The sequence below is a fragment of the Aspergillus foveolatus genome (assembly GCF_047715535.1).
Source record: "Aspergillus foveolatus strain CBS 279.81 unplaced genomic scaffold BDW70scaffold_85, whole genome shotgun sequence".
NCBI classification, from domain to species: domain Eukaryota; kingdom Fungi; phylum Ascomycota; class Eurotiomycetes; order Eurotiales; family Aspergillaceae; genus Aspergillus; species Aspergillus foveolatus.
Window position 1 is genome coordinate 245 of NW_027396149.1, and position 19,316 is coordinate 19,560.

The following is a 19,316-nucleotide window of genomic DNA, read 5'->3' on the forward strand; positions in this document are numbered from 1 at the left end:
GTCCCCTTCGGGCCTTTAGCCTCATATTGCCAGTATGATAGCTCCAGGCCGTCATTCTTCCAATATTGTCACATGCTGGCTGCGGCGCAGCTGGTTGATTGGCTGACGTCGTTCAGTCACTTCTGACACGAACCCGAGTCGAACCTGATGGGACCGCGTACCGATCCAGGTTTTGACTCTTGGAACCTGGAACCTCAGGTTCAGGTTCGAGGTCCCATCCTATGAAACCTGAATCGGACCATTACGAGGTCTACAAAAGGGTACCTCGTATGAGGAACCCATAACATCAATAAAATAGGAAAATTATACAAAATATGAGCTTGGCGGGACTCCCATGGGCGGACTAAGAGACAATAATCCGTGGGACGGTGGGAGTGGGGCTAAACTTTTACTATCCCCATGGGAGATGTCAACGTCTAGTCTTGACGTCGAGTGTACCAGAGTCTCAATTGATCCGGAGACGTAAGATGCATTCATCCATTCTTTTGTCTCGGCGTCACCACGCAAGATCACTTTACATTAGAACTTTCCTTATTAGCAGTGGAGACCCAGATAGTGAGATCAAGAATTTTTTTTTTAATACTAGATTAGATGATGACCCTTAACCCGACCAACTTCTATAGTGTTAAAGTATCGACCCCTTGTCAATTCATCTCCCGTCTTTGGTTATATAGAGGATTTCATGATGTTCTACACAGCCCATCATTGCTAGCAATTCTTTCTCCCCAGGAAGAAAGACCAACCCAAGGATGGACAGCAAGACATCCTACTATGCTATGAACGTGCGGATGTTCGTGCAGCATCGGATTTCCACTCTTGAATTTGGACCTCCCATATCATAGCGGTTTCTTCTAGAGATTGACCTTTTAAGGGGGACTACCAGTAGAAGCAGTATGGGTGGTTCGTAGGCTATCTTCATGTCTTTCCAATGAACAAATAAATAACCTCAACTATGTTCAATCAGTAACTCGCCGCTTCGAGCTTGAAGCTTTAATCTTTGCTCAGAATTACAGACCACGACGTAGATGAAATTAAACAATAAATAGCAGCTTATAGCATACCTTAAACATTAATATCTTCAAAGAAAATATCATCAAACAAACCATTTGAGAACACTCTCTTCAGATCCTGTCTTTGCCAGCCTTGCGTCTGACCAATCTGTGTAAGCACATTGTTGAATTTGGGGATTAAGTCGCCATAGCACTCCTTCTTGAGATACTCGCTGAAGGGCTTGTCATTCACTTTGAATTGTTGCCTGTATAAGAGATACCATTAGATAAATATTCCTGGGATGAGGCCTTATTATGGTGCGACAGTGAGAGGACGGTAGCCCACCATTCTTTAGCCCAATGGGGCCGGATGTTGAGCTGCTGCCCCTTCCATTCTCTCAGCTCCATCCATTTGTCGAGGACCTCTTGCGCAAATGCATCCCAATACTGGGTTACTGATTCAAGTGTCAAGACTTCGATTGAGGCTGTTCCGAGACGATTGCCGCGCTAAGGTGCCATCAACACATTACTGTCACCCATGATTCGCAACTCGAGAGGTAAGCGCATTGGGCACTTGTCAATATGTTCATACGCCTTGATGATTGCTTCCCACCAGGCGTGTTGGACAATGACAAAGTCTGGTTTATCGAGGTTATCAGATTGATGAGGGAGCTGCAACATGTATATTCAGCGAATGTCTGACCAGGGTACTAGCCGATGGATGCTAGAAAAAGAATAAGAGAAAAAATAATTTGATCATCTTACGGGTATCTCAAGCTCCAAATCCCGGACACGCGTGTTTTGAATTGCTCTTCTGAAGTGAAGCGCATCAGGGAGCCAAGTTTTGATTTCTTTGCCGGCAGGCAGGGAAGCCATACCTAGTCTAGCTGTATTTCATAGGATTAGGAAGACCTCTCGAGTATACGGGTGCCGGGTTGGAAGTTTGCACTTACAAACTGCAGTAGTCCTTAACAATGGCAGTATTTCTGCAGTATTTGTATCTTTGGCGAGGTATTGTAGAGCCTCTATAGCAACAGCCTGAAGCCATTGCACTGCAATTTCTTCATTATCCGGATAGTCCTGCACACCTGTAGGATCTGTAGTAGTAGACCATGTATTAATCCAAATTTGGTCAGAGTACGGGAACCAGAACCATTCTGCGTAGTACTCTTTGGCAGCCTTCTTCTCGAAATCTTCTTGGGCACGTCGGATCTGCTCGGGCGTACGAGGCTGGTTGAGTGGCGGAGGGACGCGCGACCGAAGACTGTCTGGAGGCGGTATGGCATCGATCACTGCCTGCTTCTGAGGTGCCATGGCCGCGTATGTCATCTTGTCAACTACAAGGGTGATATGGGTGACGACCCCAAGCAGCCCAAAGCAGCCACTGGCTGCAGAGAGAAAGTCATCATCGGCACGGGTGATGATCTGCAGCTTGCCATGCACATCCACATACTCGATGGCATAGACAAGGTCACTCAGCGTCTTATGTCTAATACCGGCTCCATGGCTAGGTCAATATTAGCGTGTGGCTTGCTTCCGTCTTTAGGAAATAAGATCATTATCCAACATACCAGATGGGACCATTGCTACCACCAAACGTAATCTCTACCATAATCACATTAAGGGGTAACGTTACGCGCTTTGCCTTTACACACCAGTAACGAAACTGCTCATTGGTTGTCGCGCAGCCCACCCGGACGAGTGACTTAGTCGGATTTTCTTTCAAAGGGCCTAGTTCCGTGATTGAATTGAGCACCGTAGGCTTGTCCCCAAAAAGAATGGGAGAGAGAGGATCAAGGGATTCCACGTTAGGCAGTTGTGCTGCCTGGTGTAGACTCAAAGTAGATATAAGCATACAACCCTTGTCACGAGCAAAAACTGGTGACCAAGAATGGCCTAGAAGAGTATTACTTTTAGTCATCACGTAAAGCTTGCCAAGAGACAATACATACGATAGCCGGACACGCGAACTCCCAGGTTGTTATTTGTAGCATATAGAACGATTTGCTGTACTCCGTAATTTGTCTTCGGCACGCATGTATAGACCGGCTGGTTCTCGACGGTCCGTCCCCAGTTGGCGAACACTGCACCCTCATACGTCTGTCGAGTTGTTAGCAACATGAGATCTGGACATATGGAGGAAGGGGGTGCGGAATACCAGAACTGGGTTTGACTGCTGGGGATCCTCAAAGAGGCCTATATTAACTGTCTCTGGTGACATCTCAGTGCGTAGGTGGCATAGTTTCTCCAGCTTGTTCTTAAACATCTGTTGCCACGGTTCTCGTCCACCTTCAATATCTTGGGGGAGAGGAAGTTGAACCTGTTTTGCGTTCTCCATATCCTGGAGACCCTCTCGGGTTGCTCTGGTGAAGCCGAAGTCAAAAAGGTGAGCAATTTCGTGCACCCTGGAGTTTGCAGCGAAGGCCTCGAGCATTTTACTCTGGTTGGGAGTACATGTTTCGAGAATGTGCGTCCATAGATCTTCACGAGTCGCTTTAAGGCTCTGAATGATCTGCCGAATAAAATTTTCATCTATCACTTCGCCATCTTCTGCCCAGTTCTTTTCAAAAAGGGAATTTGGGATGTTCGGGTTCGCGACTGGATCCTCGGCCAGATCTTTTATCAGCCTGCGAAAGAGGTCAACCCGTTGCTGGACGGGAGGTGCAGTCCGCACCTTGTCGAAAGTATCCTTTACAGAGCTGGGTTTATCGCCGCTCGAATCCATAACTAGAACTTAAGAAAATCATCCGAGTGAGGCCCAGAGGCGCTTAAAGTTCTTGATTGAAGTCAATGCTCACCGATATCTTTTGTGGGCGTCTAGATATCCATCCGATCGGTGACTAGGTTGAATGTCGAAGTATAAATATATAAACGGTAGAGCAGAGCAGAGCAGACAAAGAATTAAACCATCCAGCATACATCAATGATATAACCATGATATAATCTGAAGTTTTATATGCAGTGTCCGATCATGAGATCTAGTCGAAAGACATTTGGACCAAACTGCCAATGTACTTCCGCATCGGTCAATTTGCGCACCGTAATACCATTATTAAAGCTTAACATTGTGGTTAGGCTTCGCCACAAACCAATAGAACCCGGACCCAACCCAACACAACCCAATCCAGAGTCGGTTCTGGGCCAGACTCTCCCGACCCGACGCTGGGTTATGAACCTAAACCCAAATCCCAATGGGTTACCCATTGGGTCCCCAGAATTAAACAAACAGGCTAAACAGGGTGCTGTCCTGTTACTGCATAAATAATACATTTTAGGCGTAATGTTTAGTATTTTGTCTACATACTTTCTACAAAAATAAAGAATATATCACCAATTCATGATATTTGATCTGATATTGCTCGAAATTATCATCTGCTCTGCTTTTACGCTTCCTTCCAGATACCCGTGGCTGAGCAGTGGTGTTTGGTAGCTGTGGCTCGTTCTCCATTTCAATCTGATCAGTAGATACTTCCTCTACTGTTATGGGATGCTCCCATAACACGCACCGCGTAGCGTACGCGGCTGTGGCACGTGGCTCCCCATCCAGCTCCAATTCTGATCTGTCCTGTCCCGCTTTCTCTTCTTCTCACGATCCCTTCTTGTACATACGGCACGATTAGATAGGAAGATTCATCTAAATACGTCCCATAACATCTACCTCCTCATCGTCACTAGGGATGCACTCGGTGCGGGTTGGGTACAACCCGCAGGGTTAGATATCTAAAATAACACGGCGATAGGCAGAATGATTAAAAAAGATCGATGGCGTAGCATGATCTTGTGGATAATAAAGAATACACGCCTGTTACATCTTAGGTATATATGTATTACCTCTACACATTATCAAGCTGCAGCCTTTAAAGTAATCAGACTCCTCTATAATATCAGATTTGATGAGAATTCTATGATGTTTATGATAGTCTATTCAACACGTCGAAGAACACATGACCAAGATTGAACAGAAGCGAAGGTTATGGAAGAATCAAATTTATCGTGGTCTCCACAGGAAGCACATTCGAACCTCCGGAAATAATATGCTGATACTTATGGGTCTCATGGCATTATCTATGGTATTGCAATCATCTTAAATCCTTGTCAGAAGTTCCAGGGTTACAAGTAAAGTCCAGCTCTTATAGGTAACCCCTCTATATCTATTTATTAACTTGATAGTTTTTATAATCTATATGCTAGTTGAAGCTGAACTATGTCCCAGAGCCAGCAATCCAACCTACAATCATCTTTACATGATGGGAAAATTAATAATCTGATATGCCTCACTCATACACATCCCCTCGAAACCCCATCTAAAACCCAGCATACCTTCGACGCCCTTGATGATTCCTTCCTCCGATCAGCCGTTCCCCTTACTATTCCGTCTATACTTGAGCGCGTTGGGCCTGATCAAAGAAAAAATTATGTTCTTTACAACAAGATGTCTCATAACAAGTATGTTAAGTGGTGGCTACAAACTGACTACGGAATAAAAAGCAAGATAAGCTGGGACTCAAACCATCTCTTGATATTTGGAAGCACTTTAATCAGGTCGCACATAGTATGGATGGTGTACCAAAGGTTATGTGCAAATGATGCTGCCAGATCCTTGAGCATCCTTATTCCAAGAAAATGGACAGCAAGGGAAGGGATACAGGCCATGGCTTATTAACAATAGCAAGGCACCTGAAGACTGCTAGCTGCTTAGAATCAGATAGCTGGCAGAAGGAAGAGATATCTAAGTTCCTATAAAAAAGGGTACGTTTTAGAATTATAATATCCTTACGATACTGATGTTGAATATGACATAACAGGATACTGCCCCGACTGATCTTCTGTTCTCTCAACAAGGCTGGGGAAAAAAAATTTATCCTTTCGTTTCTGTTGTGGATGCTCAGAGGGGAAAGGGCAAAAGGAAGCTGTATCAACTACACGAACGTAGCCTACTAAGGATCTGACGCCATATGACGATTGATTGTCTATCTCCTTGACAATAGATCTCTTCTTCAATCTCTCTCTGTATACGATACATAGAGGGGTCAGATCATTTTCTTTCTTTCTTTTATTTAACGTCACTCGGCGGATCACTTGGCCCACGTGATGCACAGCCTCCCAAGGGGCATCCGGACGTGCTGCCTAAACAGAAACCGCTAAAACTAACTAAATACATGCTTGAAGCAACAACTATGGACAATATATGTTGGAAATGAGTAGGAGAAGCATCCGGCCCTACCCTGGCCAGGTCTTCTGTGGGCGGGAGCCTGTTTTGGCTACCTAGGGACAGAGGGAGGGGCCGGGCTCTTTATCAAGGTAGTAGAAGTGTGGACTGTTGCGCTATCAAGCGCTTCGGCGGGCCCAGTTGGGGCGTATGTCCTTGAAGAATGACGAGTCTTGTACGATATGGCTGAACTCTTCAGCCCCGGCAGCAGTACTTAGGAGCCGGTCTATGGTTTTAGACAGGCTGTCTTTCATGCATTTCTATCTATCCTTCCAGCGCTTTCTGGTGTATGGGCAGAAGAAGAAGTATACTGAGGTCTTTGTCTTGCCACAAGAGCAGCTCTCAGGTAGTCTGTGTGATTGAAGTGCTGGTGGTATGCTGTAAAGTCTTCATGCCCTGTGCAGGCGGTGACAAGTCAGCCAAGTACCCATCAGGGAAGCTTGCGCTCGCGGAAGCGGCTTTCCTTTGTATAGGGTCTGATATCGAACATGGATTGTCATCTTCAATGTCCTCCAATCACGTTGCTCAGCTCAAGTGCCCACAGACACTTTGTATCGTCACATCTTCTCAGGGCACCCTAAGCCCAACCTCTAGAAAGCGATCGGTCCTTACTCTCCTCGACGACCCAAGATAGACTAACTCTCAGGTACGGATGGTAGGCCCGGGTCAGTCATGGGACCATCGTCCCCGGTGGAGTCAGTAAGCGCACATTTGTTATACCAGGTCTCTGCAGTGTTGAGCATGGAGTGAGTGACTGCATGCATATCCGCGCGCCCGTCTCCGTCAAGATCTGGAAAGTAGGTGCAGGATCCTGCAGCTGCACCTTCGTATGTCAAGCCCGCAAGTTCCCACCAGAACTGTGAGCCGCCAATCTCACGGCGGCCACGATTGTACCACACAGTCCCATCGCCATTAAACTTGTTGGTATAGATTAGGTCGGCAAGGCCATCACCATTGACATCAGCCCAATGTAGATTTGCCCGGTCTTTGGCTTCGGAAAATTTGATCTGGTCAATCAACTCCCACCCATTGTCATTATGAACCCAGCCCCAGGTCCGTCCGTCCTTCTCGAGGCAGAGATAGTCGGCTTTGCCATTTCCTGTAATATCTGCAAGTTGGACCGGGCGGTCAAAGAACCCTAGTCCACGTTGTTCCGGGCAGGTCAGCGTGGGGGCAGGATCCGCAGTGTACTCCCAGTTGAAATCGCCGGTCTCTTTGATACGATTGCGGAAAAGTTGAGGCCTGTTCAGATTATCTGGATCTGTCCAGATTATGTCGCATGCACCATCCCCATCCCAGTCGACGAGGTGCAAGTCCCGACGATCAAGGTCCCGGTTGATTGACATACTCGCAGGGTCAAAGATAACATAGTTCGGTCCCCAGTAGCTCTCGCCATCGTTGGAAAAGGAGGGAAGCCCCTTGTTGGGGTATATCCGCATGTCCCCCTTGGAGAGGATCCAGACGTAGTCCATACGACCGTCATCATGGCCCATCATGTTGCAGTATCGATTCCCGTCAGCTACCAAAGAAATCGCCTTTAGTAAAATGAAATGCATTCAATACAATAAACTTACCTTTGATCTTCGTTCCTCCGCTTCCACTATTCTTCCAGGCATATATTCTGTATGTGTAGCGGCCAACGTCGTCACCATCGCCTCCACCGTTCACTGGATTGTTGTCCCTGTTAATGAAAACGTAGTCCTGACGGCCGAGAAGACCAAAGTCCTGTGGTACACCATAGATTCGAGCGAAGTGAACGCGACCCCGAAGCCCGGAATTGCCAAAGCCGCTCATGCCAAAGTGTGTCGGTCCGGAGCTGTACCGTTTGTGGTAACCTGGCCTCCACACGATGTTCAGACCGTCGCCTTCTTCGCCTGTTTTGCAGCTTCGTGCATTGGTATAAGTGGTTGTCGCACCAACATCGTCTACCCACAACCAGTCATCGCGACTCTGCGTGGATTGTCAGCACATACCACATGGTGTGTTGGAGAGGATATCTCACATCGCCATTGATATCCTCCAGCCGAACGCCTTGAAGATCCCCTATTCCATTACCGGTGAACCGTTTACCAAGCGGCTGCCAATACTTCGGCATATTGTCTATCGCGCATATTAGCCTGATGAGCCATTCAACTAAGACATGTAGAAGACCCCTGACCAATCCATCCATTCCGCCAACAGGTAATATCCCCGTTACCAGCAACCACACAATAGTCGGCCCTACCATCACCGTCCATGTCTCCAAGCCTCACATTGGCCTGATCATAACCTTCGCGCGATTTCCATAGCCCTTTGTACACAAATCTAGGAGGGTCTTCACCGGTATTGATGCTAGCGTAGGCCGTTCCATCCTTCGCAATGCAAACGAAATCGTCCAAACCATCAGCTATTGATGTCAGTGCTCTAGCTGGTTGAGGGAAGCAGACGAGGCAAGCGGAGAATAGGGCAAAGCTAACCATTAATATCGATGAAATTGACACCAGCAGGGTTACAGTTATCTTCAACTGTCATGACAATGTGCTCAGAGTAGAACTTCGTGCTCTTCCCGTCAATATTTCGATGGAGGAGGTACATGACATTACCCTCGGACTTGGTCCATCTGAGCATATCGTCGCGGTCACGACTAAAGATTCGCGCGAAGAAGAACGTGTCGTAGTCATCTTCTCCGCCAAGCACAGTAAAGACCTCGCCCATTGCCTCGCTGTCGTGGTAGTAGATCCCATCCTCCTCTCCACTGCCACGTTGCGTCAGCCCACCGGCGTAAACACCAGTTCCATACTCCTTTTCACACTTTCCGTCGCTTCCCACGGAATCTCCAAACGCCGCCGGCGCAACGATCAGGTTCTTGTCCGCAGCATCCTTGATCGCTGCATGCCATATAGATGCCATTTTCTTGTACCCAGCTTCGTTGGGATGAGTATCGTCGGCGAAGTCGTCGGGAAAGGCAATCCAGCCGTCCGCTCTGTTCATCTCGGCGAGAACAATAGAGACACCCTCCTCGCGCATGGTCGTCACGAGCGTCCGGTACTGCGAATTCACACTCGGAACATTTACCTTGGCCTGGTTGTTTTCAGTAGGGAGCAGGGTGGAGAGAACAATCAATGTATGGCCCATGTCCTCTGATTGGATCAGTGTCTCTATCAAGGAGCGCATGCGGGCTCCGGCCTCAGGTATTTCAATGCCTAGGCGGCAATCATTTGTGCCTGCGTTTATCAGAACAACGTTTGGCTTGTACGCCAGTGATCCGCGCACTGCGGCGTGAACCATGTCAATCGTATCGCCGGAGTGCGCTTCGACGTCCTGTGTTCGTAACATGTTATTGCCAGGAACCCTCTTCAAAAGAGACAGAAGATATGTGACCATGCTAGCAGTATTCACTGAATCTAAGTAAGTGGAGAACGTACGTTGTCTTTCATCGTTGACTCCGGATCATGTTTGCTCCCAACCATATTAACATCCCAGCCATCGTAACGGAGCTGGTCTCGAAGATACTTGCGGTAGCCATTGTGCGTCTCCGACATCAAGCCCCATGTAATCGAAGCTCCCAGAGGGAGAATGCGCAACTCTACGTCTCCCACGGATTGACGTCGAACAGGGGCAAATGGGATCCGGTCCGGGACAGAAGTGGCGTTGACCATGAGGGAGGGAGCGTCTCTCCCGTGCATGACAAGTCCACATACGATTTGAATATGCAAGACTAGAATAACAGCAAGAAGGCCACAAACTCTTCCAAGTAGAGCCATTGTTGCTCTTGGGAATGTTAGATTTGCAGGCTTGGAACTAGTTGAAGGTCAGAGTCCACGGCCTCGTGCCCTATTTATCTTCTCTTCCTCCTCAACCCTTCCGCCAGAATTCATCATTTCTCCACCCAAATCTATAAAAGGTACGACACGTCCATGAACACAATTAGATATTGTTTCGTCCTCACTGGCCCGTCTCATTATTTACTCATGGTGGCTTGGATCACCAATAGCACCATACAATATCATCTAATAGAACAGAATGTGTGCTATCTATGCTGAAGCTAGGCTGAATCTAGATATACTCCGAGTCAGAATTCTAAGATCTAGGTGTCACTGACTTCCTCTTCGTGATGCAACGTTGTATTGCATAAAAAGAAACACCTTTAGCGCCCAGGTGCCAAGTCCATCAGCACAATTACCAAACGTCGGTATTTTATATTGTCATTAAATGGTCAGATGGTTAGACCATTAATAGTGCAACTACCACGTAAAAACGGCGAGTTCAACAGGGTTTAGAGGTGGAGCAAGGCAGATATGGGTGGGCTCTTTGTTGTGGCGAGCTTGTCTACTATGTGTCTGTATAGATTTGTGATAGAACACAGCATGGAGCGCTCTACTGGTGGTACTTTGTCTTATACTGGTGCTTTCTCTGATCGAATTCAGACTGTTTATCCAAAGATAGGGTTATGGTAGAGCAGGATGGTGCATATACAGAGAAACCTTGTACGCAGCTATCAGGCGGCTGGAGAAGAGAATTGCACCCCTCTTCTTACTTGCTGCGGTATATCGCCAGTATATCCAAGCCTAACAATTGAATAGAGGATACATAATGGGCAATACTTGTTGGAACGCGATACCTACATAGTTCCAACAGTACTGTGGTGGTACCTTGACGGTACCTACCACTGCCGTCGTAGCCGTGATGCTTCCAGCCTGTCTAAGCGAGGTGACATTCAAAGATATCCTGCAGTTTCTCAAGAGCCTGGACATGGCAATTGGGAGGACGAATGGGCTTCATGCAGCGAGGATCTCTGTATTATTCTAGCTACAAAGCCACAACTTTGGTGCATGGTCAGGGGACAGATCTAGGTATCTGACACCCTAAATGCTCGGGGCGGGGATTACTCCAGGGCCTGGCCACTATGAATACCAGGGTGTACATGCATAGCCCATTTGCCCTGCTTTGCCTCAGCCTCGGTAGTAACTCTACATCAGATGGAGAGAAATGTTGATTGCCCGTACTAGTAGGGAGTCCACGGAGGTAATGGTCCGTCCACAGCTTGCAGGGGTCTATGAGGGGTGTCTCCCCGCCTTTTTTCTCGCTAGCGTGCTATTCCCTAATTAGACACTCTGAATCACAGAGAGCCAAGAACGGGCAGAGCCTCAGGGGCCAGGCTGAGTAGTCTATACTGAAATCTAATGCCGGACGCGATTATACCACCAGCAGCAAAGTAAGCATATTGTTAGCAGCTTCCGACAATATAACCTCGAAGTAGCGCTACCTCTGCCGTTCTTGTAAGTCTGTTTGTCGGATATGGAATATACAGGGTCGCACCGACAACATAAGCACGTTACTGTGTAGATGGGGTATTACCCACTTTCCCCTGGGCTTTGCAGGAGAGAGACCAGCGGTGCATGACCAACATCAGGGTTCAATACTGCTTTGACAAAAGATTGTGCTGCGTAGTTTTACCAATAGAAGCACGCAAGATCCATTCACCTGAGCCCCTCCTGCATAAAGACGGGGGATTGTCCAATGGCACTTTAGTATCCTGCAGGTTGTCCCGCAGGCGAGAATTGGTCCCAACATGACCTGAATAAGACACAGTCTGGAATCGAGATTGAGCCCAACAACATGCACTGCCTTCATGAGCGCCCCGTCATCAGATGGTTCCAATAGACAGGCAGGTCGAAACTACAGAACCCTGCGGAAAATATTCCTATAGAGTCCGTAGTTATTTGTCCATGTGGGCTTACCCCGTGAGCCACTTTAGCAACAATATAGGCGCATGACTCATCGTAGATCAGGGTTCAGTCCCCATTGTCTGATGACCATGGCAACCAACATAGGTATTTGAATCAACTCATTATTCGCTGCGCAATTTCGCCAAGGCGCCGCGACATACTACCTTGATAAGTGGAATCCGCTTTGCACTATATTATGTTCAAGGGTTCCATCCCCGGCATTGCGCCCGTTGTACTATCCTTGCGACTGAATCAGTAAGAATAGATTGCGACGCCCAATTGCCCCGCTTTGGATCATAAAATCCATCCAACATGACCAGTAAGTGATGATCAGATCATACGGTTGTTAACCTACTACCTAGGTTATGCAATGTCTCTCCCACCACCCCCTACAGTCCGTCGCTAAGAGGTGGCAAAAGACCAATATTGGGCGCACTAGATGCGAAGTAGTGGCAACTTCCTCTTTGTCAGTCACGAAGGTTGTTCGCCGCTGTACCCAGCCTAGACTGTATACCTTCTTTCTTGATAGTCCAATACAACACAATTCAAGCCCCATGGAGTTGTTGGGTCATAAATAGCGTTCTCAATACTCATAGACAGAGAAGTTTGACATAACCATAATCGCGCGCCAGCACGGCCCATCTCAACCTCACCCCAACCAGATACGCACACTGCCTCAGCTTCGTCTCCCCTTTTCTTTACTACACTTTCATTCTCTGCTTTCCTGATGGCAACCACCGAGCAGTGCCCCGGGACCGCATTGTCTGCTGTCCACGCCCGACAGGCCCTGATATCCCTACCGAGTGTACCGATATCCGCCTTGAGTGCCTTGGCTGGGATGCCCTTGATCCCCCGTTGAGGCACGACAAGGACCAAGACGCCGAACCTGGAGTCTGCGGGAAATATCTTTCCTTGGGGCAACGTGGTTCAACAGTCAATTGCGCTTCAAACCTCTTGCAGCTGTTTCGGACAACTCCGATTCACTCGGGAGCTGTTCTATGTCAGCCAGGTTCCCTAGCTCGCCCGCACCGAGACTACGTGGGTAATATTCGGCTGGCCGAGCAGTATTGGCCTACGGGTAGCTGAGTTCCCAGACCCATGGTTTGACGCGGTGATAGATGAGGATGCTGAGTGTTTTGATTGTGACCAGAATTGATAATAGCGGGCTTGTGGGACTGGTAAAGGATATGGAGAGCATTGTAAGATTTTGAAGAGCTTGGTGGAAAGTTTTATGACAGCGTAAACGATTATAACGGTTATGGTTGTTTAAAGGCGTAGGGATTAAGACTGTAGGCGAGGCTGCGCCGCTTGTTGTTACAAGGTATACCGAGTTGCAGTTGCTCTTGTTGATCTTCGATGCTAATACGAATATGCCTCTTATTGCCTTGTTCTAGTGGATTACAAGCATGGGCAGGACTTCTGGTGCATACTTCTGTAGTTTGGGGCTAAGAGGCGATCTGAAACAGCATCTTGGCTGATCGCCCTCAGCTGCTTTGTTCTAGACCCTCAAAACTAGACAAGAATGAATACATATCTTCAAGCATTGTAACCAACGGCTTTGCGGACATTGTGTGTGTGTCCGAGGAATAAATAGTTTTTGGTGAGTTAAGAGAAGCAATGTAGCTCCCCTCGATGAAGGGAGTGTCGTTGTATATGCCACATCCAGTAGTTACTCTGGCTAATACAATACCTTTACCTGGCATCTTCATCTGCTTCCTTTAGTTAACCAAGCAAGGCAACTTCTCCTCCCTTGATCGCACGCTCAGCCCCCGCCAAGGTAAGACTGAAACCGATGATTCCCTTAAAGGTACCGAAGGCCCCTCTGATCGCGCGAAATGCAACTATCTCCTCCCATCTTTTCTCCCAGCAGGATCGCGCAAAGAGATGCGGTCGCAACAACAAGCGCAAGAAAACTCCCCTCTAGGAATATCGCTGGTCTCGAATATCCGTGACGACAGTAGTCTCTTCGAGGAGCCAGATAGCAGAAAGAGGTCCACATGGTCAATTCCCGCACCCCCAACAAGGCTCCTACACCGGTTCAAATACTCCAAAATTCACAATATTTACTCCTCAAAAGGGAAACCATTCATGAAGCGCCTTCAGGCCATCTTCAATTTTGACAATATTCGTTTGCCGTTTGCGCAGAAAAAATATGAGCGTGGCGAGGAATGGCTCAAAGGCATCGTACTGTGCACCTGGGGAACTGGACTAATCCTTGTCATCAACATAATCCTTACTGTTATTCGCGTAGGTTTGGCGTTTTCGAAACCAGACGCCCGCAATGTTGATATGGCAGTGATTTATGGGGGCAGGTGTTTACTGGTCAATGGCTGGGAGACGGGGCTTCATCTTGTTATCAACATTCTTAGCACTGGGTTACTGGCCGCCAGTAACTATGTCATGCAGTGCTTATGTGCGCCATCGCGAGCAGCCGTAGATAGAGCCCACTCGAAGAATCGTTGGCTGGACATCGGCATTTTGAGCTTGAGAAACTTCACGGAGATGACTAGGAGAGAGAAGGTGCTTTGGGTGATATTGTTGATAAGCTCATTGCCAATTCATATGCTGTGAGATCATCCTCCTGACTGGAAAGATTTAACACTAACAGACACACTTAGTTTCAATTTGGCGATCTTTTCCGACATCATGCAGACAAATTGCAACGACATTGTGATCCCCAGTGACCTTGCCCCGGACGAGCCCCTTGTTGAGTCAATTGATGAAGAGAACTTTTCCTCATCTACAGGGTTTAGGGCAGAATATATACAAAGCAACATTCTCAATAGGGCCCTCGAAAATCTCAGCTTGGGCGACTGCTACACAATAGACAGTATTTAGACTTTGGAGGAGGGATTGGAACGATCTTCCTTGTTACTGAACGGAACTACACGTACTCGCCGACTAGTGCCTGGTAAACGACAAGGCCTTGGACGGTTTCCGGGCATATCAATACCAGGGATCACGAAGAGTCACATTGAACAGGAATGACACTGATGACCGAAAAGGCTGGTATGGCGTCCCTACGCACTGGAACTATTATAACTGGGCCTTTCGGGACTCCGACTCCCTAGGCTTGGAGGTGCCATCAGACAGCTGGCAGGAATTTGACTCGTTTTTTGGGCACCGCCGGGACCAACACGACAAAGGATTGATATCGAACGATTCATACACTGACATAAACACGCTATTCAACTACATCTTCATCTACAACCCAGATGAGGCACAGCTCCGGAATTACCTCGCCAGTTCGTCCGCTTGGCGTTATAGAATATGGGCAATGCAGCTTGATATTCGAATAAACGGCTCAGGCGGCCTATTTGCTGGAGGTTTCAGTGGGTCCGTTGAGCCCAGGGTATACCCCTCATACTGCTTGGTAAAACTAAACAAGACGAATTGCCAGCTTTACTTTCACCTGCCAATCTGTCTCGTCGTGATTTCATGCAATATAGTCAAACTGGTCTGTATGTATATGGCCGCTAGAATACGGCAAAAACAGATCCTTTTTACGCTCGGTGACGCGTTGGCTTCTTTCCTCGACCGCCCTGACACTATGACAAGGGGCAAGTGTCTTATGTCCTGGTCAGATTTTATAAATGCACTACGTCCAAGACAGAATACTGTTGGATCTATTGCGCGAGTTCCACTGGTCATGGTGCAGCTCGAACAGGACATTCGTGAAGGTGCATATGGCAGGATCAACCCAAGAAAAAAGAGATGGTATCACGCCGTGAGTTGGCGGCGATGGACTATAACGATTCTCTTGTACGAACCCACCATCTGAGAGAACCGTGAGAAAACAGTCATCTAACCCGTTAGCTTCCTAATTTGCCTAGCTGTGTCGTGGTACCTCTATGCTTTAGCAGCAAAGTGGGCTCGTGAATTAGAAACCCTTTTCAGAACTGGCACAAATGGAGGATTCGGAAAACCCTCGTTCAGGGCACTATTTTTCAGTAACTACAACATAACATCCCTGATTTTTATTGGGAACTCGCCGCAGCTTGCCGTCTCACTCCTTTACTATCTATGCAATTCCACCTTGTCTTGCATGCTCATGGCCGCCGAATATGATGACTTCGCCCTAGAACGCAAGCCCCTTCAAGTATCCAGGCCTCGCGGTTTTCAACGCGCAACATACTACCTGAGCATTCCCTGGCGCTACAGCATCCCCATGCTTGCTTTCTCCGTCATCTTACACTGGCTACTCTCGCAGAGTATTTTTCTGGTTCTCGCGCCGGACAGGAAGCCCCGTCCAACCACTGGAGTTCTAGGGAACCAGGCTTTAGGGTTTTCACTCCTTGGCATTCTTCTGACGCTTATATTTATGATGGTCGCTATGCTTGCACTCGGTGGACTGGCGATGCGGCCTTTTCGCTCACATATGCCGCTAGCGAGGAATTGTAGCGCTGCTCTTGCCGCGGCCTGTCATCCCCCGGACGACGACACTGAAGCGTCGTTGGAACCAGTAATGTGGGGGGAGGCGGTGTGCACTGAGAGAGATAGTGGTGTATCTGATGGATCACCAAACAATCTATCTGGCGAATCATCTAGTCAGCCTAATGTCATTGGTCGTGGGCCGAGATATGCTCACTGCACGTTCACGTCCATACAGGTTATTCCGCCTAGTTTGGACAGTTTCTATCGATAATTGTGCAACACTCGCTATATCTATTGTTACATATAACAAGGACATATATGGTGTTGCGATAGCGGTGGTATTTTGATGGAGGCCAAACTTTGTCTCTAATATAGTTTTAAAGCTCCCGAAGTTGGAGTAGGCTGCACCTACAGGGAATCAGGGGTTGACTCATCGCAGCCGATGCTGTCTATGTCTCTGTGTTTGTCAAACTTAGTAAATTGTTAAGTCAGAGTCTTATAACGTGTTTGACAGCTAAATGGTATGCATACTTGTCGATTGAGTCGTCCATATTAGCAGACGTCGAGTCTGAGCTTCCGGAAACGGTACTCCCCGACGCACTTGAACCAGAATAAGGGAGTCGGTTCGACAGGATTCGCTCTCTGCGATCATGATTGAGTTCTGATGGTGAACTCTGCTCGGGGTGGTGGGAGAAAAGAAAGTAGCGGGATGGAGAAGGAAAACAGATTAAAGAAGTTAGAAAAATATATAATTGTTAGTATGTAACCTCGCTAACTTATATCTAGGTCTACAAAGTCAACCGGCCTCCTTCTAGCCCTAACCTTCGTAGACACTTAAGGTAAATATTCTCCAGGCCCATTGTCTCGCTTATCCTGTATCTGCATCTTTGCTTACACATATGACACCCGATTGACGCGTTCTATGATAAACCAGTGTGGCTGTAATGTACATAAAATATACTAAAAGTTACTAAATCATCGGCATACCTTGTTTCCATTGGCGCATCCTCATTTGGCAACCAACTATCACAAAAGCGACAACATGTGGGTTGTGGTTGGCGTGCTCAATGAGCTAAGCAGTCCTTCAAACCTCCCCGGCAGGCTGGGATCGATCTAGATATCGCCCAGGCCCAAGAAAAGGTACGCCAGGTTTCGACAGAGATAGCGCCATGGGTTGGGATCCATTTAATCTGCATCTTCAAGTACTAGCACTACGCCTAGTCTGTAAAGGGTTTGCAGGTGTAAAATAGTATAAATTTCAAAACCAACAAACGCCTCCTGATGCCCATCCTGCGCGAGCTCCTGGATGCTCAGACTGCGCGAGTAATCGCGCCAGTCAGGGTCAACATACGGCCGCCGCGACCGGTAGTAGCCACACAGGTCATCTCCGTTCGCGGGTTGTAGTTTTTGAATGAATAAACTTGCTCTGAGCACGAACTTCCTTCCCCCAGAAGAACATCAATGTGGGCACTAGCGAAAGCACTAAGGATATGAAAGCGAGCAATGTGCTTGCCCAGTTGAATCCAAGGTCGTTATACATACTCAATGTCGCCAGCGGTAAGAAGGCGGAGAAGATGTTCTCACCAGTGGCAACGGTGCCCATTGCACTTCCGGCATACTGGCTATAGGCGTCGACCACGTAATCTGATACTCCGGTCACGACTAACACACTGCCTGCTCCAACCATGCCCAAGCTAATGGTAGGTGCTATCCATGGAATACTCGAGTAGGAAGTCCAGGCGTAGATGAACATGCCGCAAGAGATGCCGAAAACCCCGCCCAGGACAGACATGTATATCCTGGCCTCTGGGATTGGAGTTCCAGGTGCCTCTGTGTTTCGTGAGGCAGAGGCGAAGTAAAGCTTCCTGGATATGAAATTCAACGACCACCCCACGCACTCTCCAATGACGATGGCGCACTGGACAAAGCCTGCCTGTTCAACAGACCAGCCATAGAGATCCATGAACACCTGCTCAACAGACTGCGTGAACAGAAACAGAGTTCCTACAGTGAAAGCAGACCATAAAGTTGACACAAACAGGACAGGTTCTGTGCAGAACATCATGACCGGCCTCTTAGCACTAGCGGCAAGCTTCTGCAAGCCCAAACTAAAACCAGCCTTGTGCTTCATCTCCTCGCCATCCTTGCCGTTGGCTCGCGCCCGCCGTGCAAGAATCACATCTCCGCGAGACTCGTAGAAGAAGAAGTAGTATACTGGGAACAGCGCCCCGAACCAGATGAGCTGCATATAGCTTATCCACCTCCATGATAGCGAATGAAAAATCGCGGATCCCATGACCGGGCCCATACTGCTCCCAGCCATGTAGCCCAAGATATAAAGGCTGACGGGGATTGTCCTCGACCATTCGGTGTCCCATACATTGCCAGCGACCCCGGCTGCCGTATTGGCTAAGATAGCGACGCAGCCGCCCGCAAAAAAGCGGGTGACGACTACAGTAGCGAAGTTCTGCGCCACAGCTTGAGGGATTAGGAAACAGATAAATACGAGATATGTCGTAAGGAAAACTGGTCGGGTTCCGAGGTCCTCAGCTAGTGGAAGGATAAATAGGGCAGAGCATGCGCCACCCAGAGCCCATGTTGTGACGGGCCAATAGGAATGGGGGAATTCTGATTCGTCTATGCTGAAGAGCTCCGAGATCTCGAGGTGAGCGACCGTAATGATTGTCCCGTTCATCATTGTGAGGAAGGTGGTGAAAGCAGCGAGGCAAGTTAGGGCCCATTTCCGCGAGATCGGCCAGTTGTAGGGATTCTCGGGGTCTCTATGGCCGTCCCAAGCGAGCGTGTCCGTGCGACTTGCACCAGAGTCGAAGGTATCTTGGGAAGACTCAGCTAAGGCCGAGTTTGGTTCGTGTTTTGGTTCGTAAGCTAGCATTTTGAAGCAGTCAGGCTCAGTGCGGTTATGCGACCATGTCCAGCCGCAACCTTGTTAGATGTTATATATTATTTCCCAGATCGAAATCCGTTCGATCCCACGTAAAGGGATATGTTTCTCCAGATATTGCCCTATTTGGGACC

The 19,316-nt window shown here is 48.0% G+C and overlaps 4 protein-coding genes across 4 annotated transcripts; 1 reads left to right on the top strand and 3 right to left on the bottom strand.

Moving 5' to 3' along the window:
- Nucleotides 1–1,134: 1,134 nt before the first annotated feature.
- On the bottom strand, nucleotides 1,135–3,895 carry BDW70DRAFT_119311 (uncharacterized protein). Its single transcript, XM_073734732.1, has 9 exons — nucleotides 3,664–3,895; nucleotides 3,148–3,587; nucleotides 2,942–3,089; nucleotides 2,561–2,885; nucleotides 1,943–2,496; nucleotides 1,868–1,876; nucleotides 1,755–1,803; nucleotides 1,336–1,661; nucleotides 1,135–1,255 (listed from the first exon to the last, which is right to left on the bottom strand). Exons 2-8 carry the CDS (start codon nucleotides 3,421–3,423, stop codon nucleotides 1,508–1,510), a joined length of 1,515 nt encoding a protein of 504 aa, XP_073591815.1. The 5' UTR covers nucleotides 3,424–3,587; nucleotides 3,664–3,895; the 3' UTR covers nucleotides 1,135–1,255; nucleotides 1,336–1,507.
- Nucleotides 3,896–6,833: 2,938 nt separating this feature from the next.
- Nucleotides 6,834–9,941, bottom strand: BDW70DRAFT_163924 (putative esterase; the record flags this gene model as incomplete). The annotated part of the gene is made up of 6 exons (XM_073741386.1): nucleotides 6,834–7,717; nucleotides 7,773–8,148; nucleotides 8,201–8,298; nucleotides 8,357–8,584; nucleotides 8,655–9,498; nucleotides 9,603–9,941. 6 exons carry the CDS (start codon nucleotides 9,939–9,941, stop codon nucleotides 6,834–6,836), a joined length of 2,769 nt encoding a protein of 922 aa, XP_073591816.1.
- A 3,597-nt stretch (nucleotides 9,942–13,538) lies between these two features.
- On the top strand, nucleotides 13,539–16,551 carry BDW70DRAFT_153695 (uncharacterized protein; the record flags this gene model as incomplete). The annotated part of the gene is made up of 7 exons (XM_073739697.1): nucleotides 13,539–13,574; nucleotides 14,052–14,473; nucleotides 14,525–14,736; nucleotides 14,912–14,915; nucleotides 15,258–15,668; nucleotides 15,723–16,388; nucleotides 16,485–16,551. 7 exons carry the CDS (start codon nucleotides 13,539–13,541, stop codon nucleotides 16,549–16,551), a joined length of 1,818 nt encoding a protein of 605 aa, XP_073591817.1.
- A 1,110-nt stretch (nucleotides 16,552–17,661) lies between these two features.
- BDW70DRAFT_171754 (putative MFS multidrug transporter) lies at nucleotides 17,662–19,173 on the bottom strand (the record flags this gene model as incomplete). Its single annotated transcript, XM_073743302.1, has 1 exon — nucleotides 17,662–19,173. The coding sequence occupies one exon, from the start codon at nucleotides 19,171–19,173 to the stop codon at nucleotides 17,662–17,664; it is 1,512 nt and encodes a 503-aa protein (XP_073591818.1).
- Nucleotides 19,174–19,316: the final 143 nt, after the last annotated feature.

What these genes read in the sequence shown, in the direction of transcription:
- BDW70DRAFT_119311 (XM_073734732.1), bottom strand. Translation starts at nt 3,423, where the DNA reads ATGCTCGAGGCCTTCGCTGCAAACTCCAGGGTGCACGAAATTGCTCAC. An exon ending in AGCAGTCAAACCCAGTTCTG is followed by an intron (nt 3,090 to 3,147) that starts GTATTCCGCACC and finishes ACAACTCGACAG; the next exon opens with ACGTATGAGGGTGCAGTGTT. An exon ending in AGTTCGCGTGTCCGGCTATC is followed by an intron (nt 2,886 to 2,941) that starts GTATGTATTGTC and finishes ATACTCTTCTAG; the next exon opens with GCCATTCTTGGTCACCAGTT.